An 18,263-nucleotide genomic window follows, 5' to 3' on the forward strand; every position below is an offset into this window, starting at 1 on the left:
GCTACTTACATAATACAGTATGTTAGAGCCCAACGACCCTTGGCGACTTACATAATACAGCATCTTACAGACCAGCCCCACCCGTTGGCTACTAACCTGCAGGTAAATTTTTGTGGCAATATGCTACAGTATGTATGGATCATTTGTCTGAATGCACAGCAGACGAAATGTGAGTGCCACTGCCACGACCTGTTCAGTGGACGTCTTCTGAGGTATGATTGACCCATAACAGAGGGTCAATTTTCACATTTGCAGCTGAACTGTTTGTGTGCATGCATGTGTCCAAAAAATGCGTAACCTTGTGGACGCTCCACTCCTTCATGCTTTGAGACTTCCTGCTTGCTGTGGAGCGCTCTTCTACATGGGACAGATGCATGCCAACTCTGCTGTTTTGACAGCTTTATTGCACCAAACATGACCTCTTCTAGTGTGCACTTGCGTCATTAGGCAAAAATAAATGTATAAATACTTCTTTGGTAGAAAATGCGTGAATGACATGAAAAGAATAGGACTTGAAGAGCTGCATCACAAACATCCATTGGCATTTTCCTCCAGGACACGCTGCACTGTTGGCCGGTACCTCATCATTCTCCCCCAAAGCTAAACCACGTTGTTTTTTCCTCAGGCACCGGCGAGAGTGGCAAAAGCACTTTTATCAAGCAGATGAGAATAATCCACGGCTCGGGTTACACGGATGAGGACAAGAAAGGCTTCACCAAGCTGGTCTACCAGAACATCTTCACGTCCATGCAGGCCATGATACGGGCCACGGAGACCCTCAAGATACCATACAAGTTGGAACAGAACAAAGTATGTAATATACACAACACCTGTTGACTGGTGTCTTCTTGGTGTGCTTTTCCGCTCATGTTCTCATTACCTCCAATCCTGTAAAATAAGTGTGATCCTCCGGAGGAATGAGACGACTATATCGACCTGTGACTCATGGGTATTTCTGCACCTTTGCTGTCACCCTCAGAGTAATGCGCAGCTGGTGCGCGAGGTGGACGTGGAGATGGTCTCGTCCTTCGATCAGCCCTACATCGGCGCCATCAAGACGCTGTGGTCTGACCCTGGCATCCAGGAGGCCTATGACCGCAGGAGAGAGTACCAGCTCTCCGACTCTACCAAATAGTACGTCTCTCTTCTGCCAATATATGAGAAAAACACACTATTTATTTGCATGTAGCAGTGGAACATATTATAGCTTAATAATATGCAACAATGGTTCCATATACCCTATTGTCTGGACCAGGGGTGGGCAAACTACGGCCCAGGAGCCACATCCGGCCCGCCAAGTGTTTGAATACGGCCCACCCAATCTTTCCAAAGTATTTCATTTAAACTCAACATACAACCTGGCATCATGGCCTGAGCCAACCTTTTGATGGTTTTATCAATTTCGGTTTTTGACATGGTCTGTTGTTTACAAAGTGTTCCTGAAAAAAGGGACACAAGCACATAATAATAATAATTATTATTATTATTATTATTAATAGATTATTATTAGATTATTATAATTATTATTAGAACTATTATGATTATTATAATTGTTATATTAATGCTAATTATTATATTAATTATATATATAATATTATTGTTATATTTGCATATTCTACATAATAATAATATAATAATTATTATTTTAATTTTATTGTAATTATTATAATATTTTATTATTTTTTAAATATAAATATAAAATAATAAATAATAATAGCAGATATGCAATCTGCTATTATTATTTATTATTTTACAGATACAATAATACCAGGTGGACTGTTACGTGTAAAATACATGGTCTGCCCCCCCCCCCCCCGTAAATTTTGTCATATCAATGCGGCCCGCGAGGCAAAAAGTTTGCCCACCCCTGGTCTGGACTGTAAAGTGACTTCAGATTATAAGTGGCAGCAGTCAAAAAATAATCTGATTTGTCACACTTTGTTTCAGTTCATCAAACAAATGAAAATATTAGTCACTATTATGAATGACACCACAACTCAACACGTTATGCAGTTTTTCAATGAAACTTTTTATGAAGCGAGAAACAAATCCAAACCTACATGCCCCTGTCTGAAAAACTGACCCCCATTAAAACATGACATCATTAGGATGAATTGGAATGTACTGTCACTGTGGAAAAGCTTATAAAGCCATTTCTAAAGCTTTCGGACTCCAGCCAACCACAGTGAGAGCCATTATTTACAAATGGCCAAAACATGGAACAGTGGTGAACCTTCCCAGGAGCGGCCGGCCAACCAAAATGACCCCATGAGGTCACAAAAGACCCCACAACAACGTCCAAAGAAGTGCAGACCTCACTTGCCCCAGTTAAGGTCAGTGTTTATGACTCCACCGTAAGAAAGACACTGGGCAAAAACGGCCTGCAAAGCAGAGTTCCAAGACCAAAAGCACTGCTGAACAAAAAGCAAAGCAAAAGCAAAACATTAAGGCTGGTCCCCATTTGGCCAGAAAACATCTTGATGATCCCCAACACCTTTGGGAAAATACTCAGTGGTCTGGTGTAAAAGCATTTCATAGCAACAGTAAAATATGGTGGTGGTAGTGTGATGGTCTGCTGCTTCAGGACCCGGAAGACTTGCTGTGATCAATGGAAGCATGAATTGTGCTGAAGGAGAATGTGCGGCCATCTGTGGGTGAGCTCAAGCTGAAGGCAACTTGGGTTGTGCAGCAGGACAATGATCCAAAACACAGCAGCATGTCCACCAAAGCAAATGAAGACTTTGCAGCAGCCTAGTCCAAGTCCCGAGTTGAATCCTATTGAGATGCTGTGGCATGACCTTCAAAAGGCCTTGATGCTGCAAAAGCCTCCCATGTGGCTGAATGACAACAATTCCTCCACAGCTGTTATGCAAGTTATGACAAAGGCCAAAACCACCCCCATACCTTAACGACGGCCCTAACGACAGATGTTCAGAAACACATATGTAAGTTGCTCCTGACTATAAGTAGCAGGAGCAGCCAGCTTCTGACAAAAGTGAGACTTTACATGACTTTACGGCATTGAAAATGTTCATTATGACTTTCGGCTGTGTCATTAGGTACACCCACACATGAGATCTAAGAGATGATGCTCGTTTCTGATGCAACTCTGAGAGTTCTTGTATCTGATATCATGATGTGTGCATGTGGTTGACATCAGTGTTTTGCTGTTGCATTCCTGTCACGTGCTCTTCCCCATCCACAGTTACCTTAGCGATATAGATCGAATAACTGCATCGGAGTACGTGCCCACTCAGCAGGATGTGCTGCGGGTTCGAGTGCCCACCACCGGCATCATTGAGTACCCCTTTGACCTGGAGAATATAATCTTCAGGTACCGGCGGCGAGCCCGCCACATCTCTGGTCGGCCGTCGATGTCGCCGTCTTCTGTGAGCTCGGCTTGGGCTGCAACATGTACGCATCCCTGATGGTAGCATCCCAGAAGTCTGGAGTCCAGACCTACGGGTTGGCCTGTTGACTCCTAACTTGTCTCTTATTGAAGCCATGTTGACTGATTTGTACATGTAGTCCTCGGAGAGCAAATGTGGTATGGGAGCTGCCATCATGGATGAGGCTACAGTCTATTTCCTTTGTGGGTTTCTGGCACATTTGCATCTAATCCCTTCTTGTTCCTCAGGAATGTTCCCTTTGGTTACATCTGCACTGAACCACTTGCTTTTAGAGGGTCTGAATCTGCTTCACTTTTCTTCTTTATTTCCTCCTCCTCTCTTGCTGTCCTTCCCACCTCCAGCTACCTTAGCGATCTGGATCGTATTGCTGAATCGTCCTATCTGCCAACTCAACAGGATGTGCTTAGGGTTCGTATCCCAACCACCGGGATCATAGAATACCCTTTCGACTTGCAAAGCATCATTTTCAGGTAGATGGGAAAGAATTGCATCACCTTTGACTAACCTCGGCCTCACGTGTTTCCATCGCATGTCTGTGGGCTTCATGTTACCCTGCCAACCCATTCCAGCATTCCCATATATTGCCTACTAAAAGCCTCCAGTTCAAGACAAACTGCTTATTAACAATAGCCACGTTTACATGAGGAGTTTTTCCTCTTTCCGAATTACTTTTCCGAAATCCAATCTCTTGTCTACATGCACTGCTATAATCAAACAGAATAGTCAATGGGGCATGCGTAGCAAAATGTAAACATCAACATCACGTGATACCGGCTTCCCCGACTTTCACTTGTTGGAATAACGCCGAATAACTGCAAGTTTTTTGTTCGTCCAGTCTTTAAGTTTAGTTTGGATCAAAAACAAAAAGTTTCCGCAGCAGTGCAGTGCCGATTGCTGGCCTCCATTTTTAAAACTGAAGAACGTCTGGGGCTGTGTGTTACGTCATATCTGAGCATGCGCTGAAAGAACGCACCCAGGATAAATTTAAACAGGAAAAGATCAAATTCAATCTTGCATATATTTTATAATTAAACTCAGGACATGTTTTATATAGATATATATTTTCTTTTTAAAGACAAACTGGACTTGTGAATAAAATATAGAAGGGTTTAGATTCTGTTCCACAGATGGCGGTAATGCACACGAAAGCTGCTTGCCAACCGCCAATAAACAACAGAAGAAGAAAAACACACGAAGAAGAACGCACCCTGACAACTTTCCGTTTGAGCGGCTACGAGATACCTCAATCGGATTGGGGAAAGGATTATTCCACCCCCGTGAATCCAAGTATATATTCATTCGGATTGACACTTTTTTTCGGAATGAGGTGTATACAAAGGTTACATTCTTTCCGTTTCAGCAAATAAACCAAATCCAATTGGAATATTTGGGTCCACATATAAGTGGCTAGTGATCTCTCTACTCATCAAGAAAAAAGGCATTCTAACATGCATGACGAGGTGATTTGTTGTTGGAAAGTCAAAAAAATTGGAATTCAACCTAAAAATGCTGGGAAGTTGCCCAAACAATGATGAAGATTTCCCACATATGTCAGGTCATGTCACCTCTGTCCTGGCAGCTCAGTAAATTATGTCTGAAACATGTTGGAAAGCACCAGCAGGATTTAAAGGTGTAGTCTCTCCACCAAACTGTTGCTGAAGCCTGATGCCTTTCCCACGTTACTTGGTAAGTTGAAGAGTCAGAAGCACAAGTTTTAAGTAACAATTAATCAGTGTCATAACTGCGTTTATTTAGTGTAAGTGAGTGGTTGTCTGTGTTGCTTTAAAATGTGCATACAAGGAGCGGGGTGCAAATTACGAGCCCACTGACGCTTGGAGTGGCTAATAGCCTTTTTCCACTACAGTCAGCAGTCACCAGAGTTTTTTATACACCGGTAGTCTCACAAAAAAATATGTAATGACCACATTTCTGATACCGATCTAGAACATCTACGTTAGAAAGTGAGGTTCGGAAGTAGTTCAAAAGTGCTCGGGAGTGAGACCAGTCACAGAGCAGTGGGGCGTGCCTGGAGGTGGGCCATGGGAGAAATAAATGAAAACAGAGCATTTTGGAAACACAGCGGAAATACGTAGGTGCAGATTGTGGAGGATCTAGAAAGCTTTCTGTACCGGTTACGGTGTGTAGCTGCTCAATACTAAGGTCCCAGAATGAGCATCATACTGTAGGTCCCCTTTTCAAATTTTCCTCCAATACGTAGCCTTCTGCACACTACAGTCCAATGCTCTCACTTCCTTCTTGCTGTCGAGCGTGTTAATACATGCAAAGGATCCATGCCGGGCTCTTATCAAATGCACCACTGCTACCTGAAAAGTGACCTCTTGCCTCATCACCTGTTTTTGTGAAAAAACAATAGTATCAAGACGTATAAATACATCTTTGGGAGCGAGCGTTCAGGCTTCGAAAAACATATAAATATGTGGTATTGGTATTGAATTGATATTGAGTTCATGTTTTGGGGTTTTATAATATGGCAGTTTGCTTCTTTGCAGTTTTTCAGAAATGAATTAATAAATGATAGCTGTTTGGTGTCTTAGTGAAAACATATGTAAACAGAAGTGATATGTGGTATTGTGGTCACACTGTGGCAGTAATGACAAAAACATTAGCTTACATGACATGACCGTATCACCATCAGCCATTGACTGTCCCATATGACAGAGTGAAGAAAGTTCTTCCATTTTGTGTGGAAGCGGTATGTTTTTGGCTTAAATTTGGAAGAAATGTTAGCTAGCTAGCGTTGGTGTGTTTGCAGCGGAAGAGTTGGGCACTGTGTTGTCAACAACAACTAATCTATGTCTCCAAGGCTCTGAGCTGTATTTAGAAAGTCAAACAGGTTTTCTTTGCTCTACCTATGAAAATAAATGAGCATGCTTTGTTGTAGATGTAAAGAAACGGCAGTAGGAACAGATTGTTTTTGGCCCTTGAACCCCGACTCTATTTAGTTGACTTTCCACTGCTGGAAGAGAGAGTGCAGGAATATATATGCAGCATGTGAATGAATGCTTCCCAAAAGCTGCCCTCTGTCATCTATGAGGAGAAGTGCTTTTTACCAAACAGCCTTCTGTTTTAGTCTCTGTGCTCCACAACCTTCCAACACCTTCCGTTCCATCGCTTGCAAAGCCACACATGGAAAGGAGAGAAGATGGAACTAGATGGAGCCAGCAAGAGTGATGAAAGTAGAGTGCAAATCGATAGGAAGCTATCATGTCATCCTCCTCCTACGCTTGGCGAGGCCGCAAATAACCGCGCCTGCAACGTGGTTGCGCTCAAGCGCTTCCCAGCTGCTCCACTGCAGCGAGCTCACGGTGACTCATTGCACCCTCTCCATGGCTTTACAAAGACACCAACAACACAGCTAATACACTTCATTAGCTCTTCATCCGCAATGCATTCGGATGTGTGCATGTTCCTGGTAGGAGATATGCCAACACGTCTGGCTCACCCACCCTCATGTTCACGTCCAAGCGTGGGGCCAACCCCCCTCCTTGGAGCTCCTTGGATTCCTACAAATACCAAAGCACTCCTGTCATACAGAGGATTTGTGACTCCTCTTTTTGCAGCAGATTTTCTAAAAGCACTGCAGTCCTGTCATATAGTAGATCTTTGACAGGTGGTTTTGCAGTACATCCTTGTCAAAACAGCAGTGTTTTTGTCGTATAGTTGTTCTTTGACAAATGGTTTTGTAGTAGATCCTTAAAAAAAGCAGTGTTCTTGTCGTATAGTTGGTCTTTGACAGGTCTTCATGTCGTATAGTTGATTTATGGCCGGTGGTTTTGTAGTAGATCCTTAAAAACGGCAGTGTTCTTGTCGTATAGTTGATCTTTGACAGGTGGTTTTGTAGTAGATCCTTAAAAACGGCAGTGTTCTTGTCATATAGTTGATCTATGACAGATGGTTTTGTAGTAGATCCTTAAAAAAGCAGTGTTCTTGTGGTATAGTTGATCTTTGACAGGTGGTTTTGTAGTAGATCCTTAAAAACGGCAGTGTTCTTGTCATATAGTTGATCTATGACAGATGGTTTTGTAGTAGATCCTTAAAAAAGCAGTGTTCTTGTCGTATAGTTGATCTTTGACAGGTGTTCTTGTCGTATAGTTGATCTTTGACAGATGGTTTTGTAGTAGATTAAGAGTTCAAGATGGCGCCGGTGTGTCTGGCTCGCCGTCCCGCTCGTCTCACTTTCGCTTTTGTTGTTATTTTAATTATACTAAGGACCATAGACTCTCTGCTGGTGTATAACCGCCAAGAATTACTTAAAATCCAGCACATTGTTGCAGTATGTGTGAAACAAGAACACTGGGGGTCACACAAACCGTGTCCCTCATACCTGTCCGATGTGCCAAACTTTCTGCTGCGGGCAGAGCCGTCGCTTCCCAGGAAACGTAGACGCCACCGGGGGACACGGGGTGGGAGACTCGTGAAACTCAAAGCTTGGCTGGCATTCTCTCCCGAGGTGGCACGGTCCCCACATAATATTCCGAGCGACTATAATGATTGTTTTCGCCGCTTCCTCTCTCGGCGTTTCCTCGCTTCCGTTGGGGCCTGGCTGGTGCCGATCGTTGGGCAACACGACGAATGTCGTGCACTGCGTACTCGCCGTCCTCATTGGGCCGCTGCCGGCGTCAGCCCCGGCAACCTTCGGCCGCTAAACCGTGCAGTTTCAGTAGCACTTAGGTTCCCAACGAAATGTGCACTGGTGAATGCGCGGTCAGTTTGAAGCAAGACGTTTATCCTCCAGGACCTCTTCAAATCGTACGCTTTGGATTTATTATTCATCCCGGAGACTTGGATTAATGCCGGTGAGTCCGCTGCCTTCTCTGAGCTGGTGCCTCCTGATTGTACCCTCATCAACACGCCAAGAACCACTGGCCGTGGAGGAGGTATTGCTATTATTTTAAAAGCGTCTTTGCGCCATAAGCCACTGTCAGTGGTGTCTTTCGGCTCATTTGAGGTGAGCTGCTTCGAACTTCATCAGCATGAGCGGGTGCTTTGCGCTGTCATTTATAGACCACCCAAGCACAACAAGGATTTTATTCAGGACTTTCCTGACTTTGTCGCTGCAATGCTGATAAAGTATGACAGAATTTTAATTGTGGGTGATTTTAATATTCATGTCTGCTGCCCTTCTACGCTTATGGCAAAAGACTTTAGAATTGATGGAAGCTTTTAATTTGACACAAAGTGTAACAGGAGCTACACAAATACATGGACACACTTTAGACCTGGTTTTGTCTTATGGTCTTACTGTTCATAACGTCTCTGTAGGTGATGTGGTCTTCTCGGACCACAGTCCGGTTAGGTTTGACTTAGACACACACTGTAACACCAGCCTGCCTGCTCCTGTTCGCTTTGGTCGCTTTATCAAGCCTGACGCGGCCTCGGCCTTTGCCACTCTGTTCTCCACTGCGTCTGAGGCTTTTATGACGTCCGACGCTGCGCTGGACACCGAGCAGCTGATGAACTGCTTTACTTTTACCTGTGCGACTGTCTTGGACAGCTTAGCCCCTCTGAAAGCCATGCGCCCCAAAACTAAACAGAAAGAGTGGCTCAACGATGTCACTCGAGCAGCCCGGCGTGAATGCCGAAAAGCAGAGCGCAGGTGGAAGAAAGACGGTCTACAGGTCTCCTATCAAATCCTCAAGGACAGTTGGAGACATTATCAGAATGTGGTGAAGATTGAGAAAACAAAATACCTCTCAGACTTGATATCAGACAATATTAACAACCTGCGTGTTCTTTGTAAAACTATTGACTCTGTTTTAAATCCCAGTCCATCCACTATACTTGAACAATCATATGAAACGTGTGAAAACTTTTTGCAGTTTTTTAAGGACATGGTTGCATCTGTACGAAGTAATATATCACCCCCCTCTTTTAATATGCCCACATTGACACAGTGCTCTAAAGGTTTTTATCAGTTTGAACCGGTGTCACTGGCTTTTATCACGGAGATGGTAAAGGGTCTTAAGCCTTCTTCTTCCCCCATCGACCCAGTCCCACCTCGCTTTTTTAGGGAGGTGTGGCCAACTGTGGGTCCTTCTGTGTGTGCCATCATCAACAGTAGCCTGGCCTCTGGTACCTTGCAATCTTTCTGTAAAAAGGCTACTGTTGAACCTTTGTTGAAAAAAACTAGTCTGGATCCTTCAATTTGATCAAATTATCGGCCAATCTCTAAACTGCCTTTTATCTCAAAGATTTTAGAAAGAAGTGTTCTTGCACAGATGCAACCTTTTTTAGATGAGAATGGGATTTTAGACACTTTCCAGTCAGGTTACAGGGCCTTTCATAGCACTGAGTCTGCACTTTTAAAGGTTTTTAACGACCTATTTTTAATAACTGACTCTGGTGGTTCAGCCATTTTAGTGCTTTTAGTCCTGACTGCTGCTTTTGACACAGTGGACCATACCATTCTTTTATCTCGCCTGGAGAACTGTGTGGGTGTCAGGGGGTCTGCTCTTGAGTGGTTTAGGTCGTACCTGTCAGGGAGATGCCTTGCCGTGGGACTTGGGGCATCTTACTCCTCCACTGCTCCGCTTGACTGTGGAGTTCCGCAAGGATCAATTCTTGGGCCCATTTTATTTGCCCTCTACCTGGTCCCACTTGGCGCAGTACTTAAAAAGCATGGCATCCCCTATCACCTGTATGCGGACGACTGCCATCTGTACTTGCCACTCGCAAAAAATGATCATGCCCCCCTGACACCCCTTCTTGAGTGCTTAAGGGATGTCAAGGCCTGGTTGGCCCACAACTTTTTAATGCTTAACGAGGAGAAGACCGAAGCTATCCTCCTCAACTATAAAGGCCCCCCTATAGACTTCGGCCCCCTCCAAAACAGCATTCGTCCCTCAGCCACCAGCCTTGGCGTCATAATAGACGGTGATTTTAAACTCAACAAACAAATTAATGCAGTTATAAAATTCTGTTTTTATCATCTTCGGCTTTTATCTAAAATTAAATCTTTTTTATCTTTGCAACACTTTGAGCAAGTCATGCACGCTTTTATTTCATCACGTCTGGACTACTGTAATGCACTTTAGTCTGGAATTAGCCAAAAGTCTCTCTCCCGCTTACAGTTAGTCCAGAACTCTGCGGCACAGCTTTTAACAGGAACCACAAAGGGGGAGTACATCACCCCAATTCTGGCCTCCCTACATTGGTTGCCTGTTCGTTTTAGGATTGATTTTAAGATTTTATTGTTTGTTTTTAAGGTGTTGAATGGGCAGGCCCCCAAATACATCTCGGACCTCATCCAAGTTTACTCTCCAGCTCGGTCACTGAGGTCCGAGGGCCAGCTCCAACTTGTAGTGCCTAAGACGAGACTTAAGACCAGGGGGGGCCGAGCCTTTTCTGTGGTCGGCCCCAAACTATGGAACTCTCTGCCCTCCCAAGTAAAAAAAGGCCCCCAATATCGAAAGCTTTAAGTCTCGTTTTAAAACCCACTTTTATTCTCTGGCTTTTAACTCGGAGTGAGTCGTATGGTCCTGTGTCTTTTAGTTTTTCGTTTTTATGGTAACTGGTTCTATTTTTTATACTTTTATTGCTTTGTTTCTTGTTTTTAATATTTTAATATCTATTTTATATAATGAGTGACTGGTGTTCAGCAGTCTGCCTGCCCCTCACAAGTCGCTGCAGCAGAGGAGGAGGCTGAACTTGGTAGCATCCATATTTTGCTTTGTAAACATACGACCTTTCACCTCAACTGGGTTTCAGTTCAGTAATAGCGGAGCTTGACCGGGAGATTATTCTGTAGGGCCGCATTTAGTTGCTATTTACTTCTGCGGTTGGGCGTTCTCCTGTTGGCTCTGTTAGCATTAGCTCGCTAACGTTAAGGCTGTTGACAGAGTAACGTACACAAAGTAAGGCTTAGGAACTTGTGTAGAATTGTATTCACTTCTGGGTCGTATTTGGTACCTTTAAGTACCAAATACAATATTTGGTACCTTTAAGTTATAATCACTGTGCTTAGTATATTACATATATATACTATATACTTTTTTCCCGCCCCCCAAAAAATTTATATATATTTGGCGGGGGGAAAAGTGGAGGATCAGGATTTGTTTTTTTACTTGAAGCCCTTTTTTTGTGTGGGATATGTGTGTGTCCATCCACCAGTTATGAGATATACTGTATGAAAATGGAGTAATAGATCCAAATACTCTTTGGTTTGCTCATGAAAATAGGGGGGTGGGTGCCCAGACCTTGACATACGACTGTATTATAAAGTGTCAGTCATGCGAGCAGACTAATGGATGTATGGATGGATTGAGGTGTTTTGTTTGCATATCAGGCTGCTTTGCGTGATCATTGGTTAGACACTTTGAGATTTACTCTTGTCTTCTCTGTGAATTTTTATTTTATTTTATGCGCAGTAGAAAGTCAAGAACACCATTTCTAATGCACACACAAACATGCATGCATGTTTCTTCTGCTTCTGTCCTAGTTGTGGGTGGATGGGTGCCTTGCTTTACTACTGTACATACTGCAGCTACAGTCCAGTCCTTTTCAGCCACCAATTTCCTGCATGAATATTACATTTCTGTTGAAATGATTTATGCTCTTTCCCTTGACACCCTTGGTCCTTTAGTGCATGCTTTTCTGTGTGGCATCTACTTAAACACAATCAATCACCGAAGCTAATGATTTGGTTCTGTTGTCTGTTTTCTTTTGCCCCTTTTTTCCCCTTCATCGTTGGTAGGATGGTGGATGTGGGAGGTCAGAGGTCAGAGAGGAGGAAGTGGATCCATTGCTTTGAGAACGTAACCTCCATCATGTTTCTGGTGGCGCTCAGCGAGTACGACCAGGTCCTGGTCGAGTCGGACAACGAGGTGAGAGGCAGGGTAGTGAAGTGATGTTTTTTTCCTGAATGAGAGAAGTATAGAATTATTACACATGAAGTCTTTTATTGTGTGGGCATGGATAAGTCTGAAAAAAATATATGGATGTGTGTGTGTGTGTGTGTGTGTGCTGTCAATCGATTAAAATATTTGGTTGTGATTAATCGCATTTTTTTGTCCATAGTTAACCCAAAAATAATCGCATTTAATCGCAGATGGAAATAAGTTTTTATCTATAATAAGTACTGGAAATCTCTTTATGGTAAACGATTCGATGTGCACCTACAACAATAATTCCATCCAATTATGTAAAAGGATAGCAATTTGGGAACTTTGGGCCATTATTTTTTAAAAAATACAGTCTGCAAGCATATTTTTCTTTATTATTAGCATATTAGCTCTTGTCTACATGGGAAAGGCCACTTTCCGTTATGTTGACAACCGCTTGTGTTGACGTGAGCGGGCCAGTTGAGGGCTGTGGACTTGAACAGGCTCTGCTGTCTTTAGTCTTGTGACTTGCCAACGAGAGCTTTGTGTGCATGCTATCTGCTCAGAACCGCATGGAGGAGAGCAAAGCGCTGTTCCGGACCATCATCACATATCCGTGGTTTCAAAATTCCTCCGTCATCCTCTTCCTCAACAAGAGGGACCTCCTGGAGGAGAAGATCATGTACTCCCACCTGGTGGACTACTTCCCTGAGTTTGACGGTACTTTGTTTGTTTTCATTTGAGCTTCCTGCTTGCAACATCCCAATGTTTTAATGCTGCTAATGTTACTGCTCATCCATGATTGGCCAGCCCCCAGCTTCTTGAGAGCACCTTTTTCATCATATAGGGACACCTTGTGGCCTTAACCGTGAAGTACAAGGGAAAGGATAGCAGTACTGTACTCTGTAGGAACCACACAGGAAAAATACTCCAGCATACTGGGAGATTTTATTTGTGTACACGTAATTGTACTGCTAATTTATGGCTAAATTCTAATCTTGTGACATCTACTACTAATTGTTTAGTAGTGAGTGAGGAAACTGTACCTGCAGGAGGCCGTTATGTATAACAGTGTAACAGTCTGGCTCATGGTGTCAAGGTATACCTCAGAAATATCTAAACATGTGCAATGTACCAGTTTAAAATGAAAAAAGCTTTCCCACAAGGAATTGCTTGGGAGAACCCATTCATTGGGGTGCTGCAATGACATCAGCCTCGCTCTGGGGTCTGAGCTCCTCTGGCTCGGTCTGGTGGGTAGAGGCAGTATTGCAGTGCCATCCATCCATTTTCTATGCATAGAATTGATAACATGGCGTGTTCCTTTTCCAGGTCCCCAGCGAGACCCTCTGGCGGGTCGGGAGTTCATCTTGAAAATGTTTGTGGACTTGAACCCGGACAGCGACAAGATCATCTACTCCCACTTCACATGCGCCACAGACACGGAGAACATCCGCTTCGTCTTCGCCGCAGTCAAAGACACCATTCTGCAGCTCAACCTCAAGGAGTACAACCTGGTTTGATTTCGAAGCCGCCCGGCGGGGGCAGAGGGATGGAAGGCCACGCCCCTGCAGCACGCCCCTCCCTCACATACACAACACTCTCATAAGCTTCGCTCTTCACTCGCCCTTCTCCGCCTTGGAAAGGCTCTGTTGTCCGCTTATATCAGTGCAGGTGGGGCCACCTTCTTCTCTGCAGTGGCGGGGTGTTGCAGGGGGATGCCAGCCGGGCCACCCCCACTTGAAGACTTTTACGCTTTAAAGGGCTCTCTCCCACTGCAGCCAGCCCCGCCAGACAAATACGCTATCTGCCAGTCCGGTACTTTGTGTACTTGAATCATCATTTGCTTTATTGCTGATACGCAGAAATGTAAATAGTTTGGCTTACACCGTGTTAGGGCTACCACACACACACACACACACACACACACACACACAAACACACACTACACTACGTACACTACACTTGCTTTCATTCTCGTAGTCAACACCACTACAGGTTATAGACACACACGCTGCTCCTCATGCTTCAAGTCATTTATGAACAAACAACACAGCAGCACCACAACACAACCGATGTTGGAATAGCAGGCACACCACCTGACCAGTGGAAGACACCAGCCAGTGTTTTAAAGCGCATGCAGAGGTACATAAAGCTGCTGGATGCTCATGATGAGGGGTGCACGATAGTTCAGGGAATTATGAAGTCATGCCGATAAACCCCCTCCCCATCATTTCAATGAGGCCAGATTACCCGTACTGTGCTGGTGAGCAAAGCGAGCTCTCCGTTTTTCTCCTGCCTAACTTCCCTGGCGCTCACTTGGAAACTAACCATTCACTGCCACAGCGTTTGGAAAGTGTCAAAGGTTTCCCAGAGACCTCAGGGGCGTCACGCCGGTTGCTCAGAGCATGTGCTCCAATACAGTGCACCTTGCTGGGCTACAGCAGGTTATCAATATTGGCTGCTGCCTTCTGGTGGAGTAAGAAAGGTAAATCGGGAGGTTGCCTACAGCCACAGCTGTTTCATTAGAGACCCTGGCAGTCATTTGGTTTTTGACTGTAATGGCCAGGTTATTGAATGGTGTAGTCAGTTTCATGTGTCCTACGTGAGTGGAAAGTGTAGACTTGTGTTGGACCATGAGGAGTAAACACCTCGGCAGTATTGCTTCAGTGGCTGACATCCAAACAATGATGACGTTATTGATTGTTCCCCTCCCAAGTACCAAGTACCGCGTTGCCAAGATTTGATCAAGTACTAGAGCATACTGTACGTCCTTCCAGTTGTAATGTTGGATACATGGAAGACGTCCACCTCCTTTGCTGCTGCTGGCAAAGGAGCTTTTCTACTGCTGTAAAAAAAAGCTATTTTCTGGAGAAGTCTTTTATCTTTCTAAGCGTTATTCTTCCATTTCAGCTTTGCGCTTTGTGCAAAGTCATCATGTGGAACATCGGGAAGGGGTAGAGCATTTGGTGGAACACCTTTCTGGGTTTGGGAAAGGAATTCAGGTAGGTTTAGTCATCCAAGGGCTCAGAGTGGGGGGGCATCGAAACCACACATGCCTACGTGACATTCCTGGTGGCTTTTTTGGCTTCACATTTTGCCTTTTGTACAAGACAAGCATGGTATTGCCAAGTGGTGCACGGTACCACGTCGGCCAGTCACCATAACCCTTTTGGCCAGGTGATAATTGTCCTACATATGTTTGCCGATAAACCATATTATTTTCACGTTTTATGGCATAATAAGGAGTACACTGTGCCAAAAATAATACATGCATTTCAAAAGCAAACACCCTAATGAAAAGAATGCTCAGTGGTTAATGGATCTTTAGCAACATGGTGTGTGGAATATGCTGTTGGATGCCTTTGGTTCATGGTCAGGTGTTCTACTCGAGGAATCACAGCAGATGAAACCCAAGTCTGAAGTAGACAACAGAAGCATTCCACTGTGGAGCACACCGCGCACACACACCTAGCAAGTTGTGCATATGCTAGCGTGTAGCGCCCCGCCTCTCCCCACCGGGACAAAGAGCCTGAATGACAGGAGGGTTGACATTCAGCTATTGAACCAACACGCTCAGCTGTTGAGTGAACCCTCTTGTCATCCAGCCTGTTTGATAGCGAGAGAGTCAATATATTGAAGCTGGCAAAATTAGTGACTTGGTTTTTATTTATTGTGCCATGAATTGATTTATTGGTTATGGTGACAGGCCTAGGTCCAACATTCCAACATTGAAAGGGCCCGTGCGGCACATGTCGTCATTCTCTTCAACGTCCATTCTCATGCGATTTCCTCCCGATGTGCGACTGCTCTTGTAGGGATTTCTTTCTAATGATACGACAAAACGTCCCATACAGTGGAACCTCTACCTAATCACAATCCGGTTTATTGCCATATACATCACCCCATACCAGGACGTTGCTCTGGTGGCTTGGTGCAACAAGAAAACAGTCACCAAAAGTTGAAGATGGAAATACAAATATAAAAATCTAAATATGACAGCACAACCGTTGGAGTTCAATAAAACCATTGAATTCCAGCATTATTTACAGGATGGCAATATACAGTGATGATGAACTCTACAGTGATGAAATGGACCTCTCTGGTGTGAAAAAGTGATTAGCCTAAAGCTAATAAGTAGCTGGGCCGCCCTTAGCAGCAACAAGTGCAACCAAGCCTTTGTGATAACTTGCAATGAGTCTCTTCCAGCTGTGGAGGAATTGTTGTCATTCTGCCACATTGGAGGCTTTTCCTTCATCAAGGCCTTTTGAAGGTCATGCCACAGCATCTCAATAGGATTCAGCTCAGGACTTGGACTAGGCCGCTCCAAAGTCTTCATTTGCTTTGGTGGACTTGCTGCTGTGTTTTGGATCATGGTCCTGCTGCACAACCCAAGTTGCTTTCAGCTTGAGCTCACCCACAGATGGCCGCACATTCTCCTTCAGCACAATTCATGCTTCCATTGATCACAGCAAGTCTTCCGGGTCCTGAAGCAGCAGACCATCACACTACCACCACCATATTTTACTGTTGCTATGAAATGCTTTTACACCAGACCACTGAGTATTTTCCCAAAGGTCTTGGGGATCATCAAGATGTTTTCTGGCCAAATGGAGACCAGCCTTAATGTTCTTTTGTTCAGCAGTGCTTTTGGTCTTGGAACTCTGCTTTGCAGGCCGTTTTTGCCCAGTGTCTTTCTTACGGTGGAGTCATGAACACTGACCTTAACTGGGGCAAGTGGGGCATGCACTTCTTTGGACGTTGTTGTGGGGTCTTTTGTGACCTCATGGGGTCATTTTGGTTGGTCGGACACTCCTGGGAAGGTTCACCACTGTTCCATGTTTTGGCCATTGGTGGATTATGGCTCTCATTGTGGTTGGCTGGAGTCCCAAAGCTTTAAAAATTGTTTTATAACTTTTTCCACAGTGATAGATCTCAATTCATCTCTTAATTTATCATTTAGGGGGGAATCACTTTTTCACAGCAGTGTAAGCAGACAGGTGGAGCATTGCCTGCACGCTGCGTGAAGGTTTGGTATGGAGTGATGTAATTTCCTGAGTGAGGATAAGAGTTGAGGCAGTGAAAGGTTTGGAGGTTGCACTGTAGAAGGGCGAGGAGCCAAGGTTTGCGTGTCTCTCCAACAGATGAGTGAACCCAGGTGACGGAGAGGACGTGAAGGTACTGAATGAGAGCACTGACGGGACACCTTCTCCATCTCCTCCAACATGTCAGCTTGTATATTTACCAGATTTCATTTTCTACAATCAACTTTGTCTAGTGGTGTACAAATGGAAAGTCATGTATTTTCTTGTTTTTTTCAGGTATACCAAATGTAAATTTTGTACAATGAGTGTGCCAACCCCCCCCCCCCCCCCCCTCTCTTTTTATTTGTAAAGCAGACTCTTGACTTGGTGATGAGAAGAAGTGCCAATTTTGGGAAGAATCAGGGCCTTTGAATGTCATGGTCCAAGACTAGATATGTCATGATGGGTTAGGAAATCCTTTATTAAGATTATTCATCTGCTGTTTTTATAAGCTCAGCTGATTGCATGTGTTTATGGGGGGGGGGGTATTCGAGATGGAAAGCCTTGTGCTTACTGATGATGATTGATTCCAGTATTTTAGCCATGTTTCTCTTTTCTATGTTTCATTTCAACCACTGTTGCCTGAACCTCATTCTACTACTTTCATAGCCGCCTCCTTTTCAATGTTTGCATTTGGAATAAAATATCTTCCTATTCTCCGCCCACCTCCTCTTTAGCCCCACGGCCACACAATGTACACCAGAGTCCGCTCATACACTTAGAACTGTTGACTCACAAGGATAAAAAAGGATTGTACATTTGCACGAAAAACATTCTCAGTTTACTACCATAAGGTGGGGAACTTAACCACAATGACTTCAAATTCAGAAGGAAAAAGTAAACTTTACTCCAATTTACACATTTACAAAATTAAGTTTACAAGAAAAACTGATCGGAATAGTTCTAAATTTATAAGAAAAAAAATCTTAGAA

At 44.1% G+C, this 18,263-nt stretch overlaps 1 protein-coding gene across 2 annotated transcripts in view; it reads left to right on the forward strand.

Annotated features, from left to right (window-relative positions):
• Nucleotides 1-17,990, forward strand: part of LOC131130131 (guanine nucleotide-binding protein G(q) subunit alpha) — a 34,008-nt gene extending 16,018 nt beyond the window's left edge. Inside the window, exons 2-7 of one of the 2 annotated variants that reach the window (XM_058074324.2) lie at nt 626-810; nt 980-1,134; nt 3,206-3,334; nt 12,124-12,253; nt 12,817-12,970; nt 13,580-17,990. In XM_058074324.2, the coding sequence (XP_057930307.1) occupies nt 626-810; nt 980-1,134; nt 3,206-3,334; nt 12,124-12,253; nt 12,817-12,970; nt 13,580-13,770 (944 nt within the window). In that variant the 3' untranslated portion in view covers nt 13,771-17,990. Of the gene's footprint in view, nt 1-625; nt 811-979; nt 1,135-3,205; nt 3,335-3,751; nt 3,881-12,123; nt 12,254-12,816; nt 12,971-13,579 lie in introns of both variants that reach the window. The other variant, XM_058074323.2, reaches the window with a different exon arrangement.
• The last annotated feature ends 273 nt before the right edge of the window (nt 17,991-18,263 follow it).

Source organism: Doryrhamphus excisus, linkage group LG4 (assembly GCF_037039965.1).
Source record: "Doryrhamphus excisus strain RoL-2023G ecotype Guam linkage group LG4, RoL_Dexc_Guam_v1.1, whole genome shotgun sequence".
Taxonomy (NCBI): domain Eukaryota; kingdom Metazoa; phylum Chordata; class Actinopteri; order Syngnathiformes; family Syngnathidae; genus Doryrhamphus; species Doryrhamphus excisus.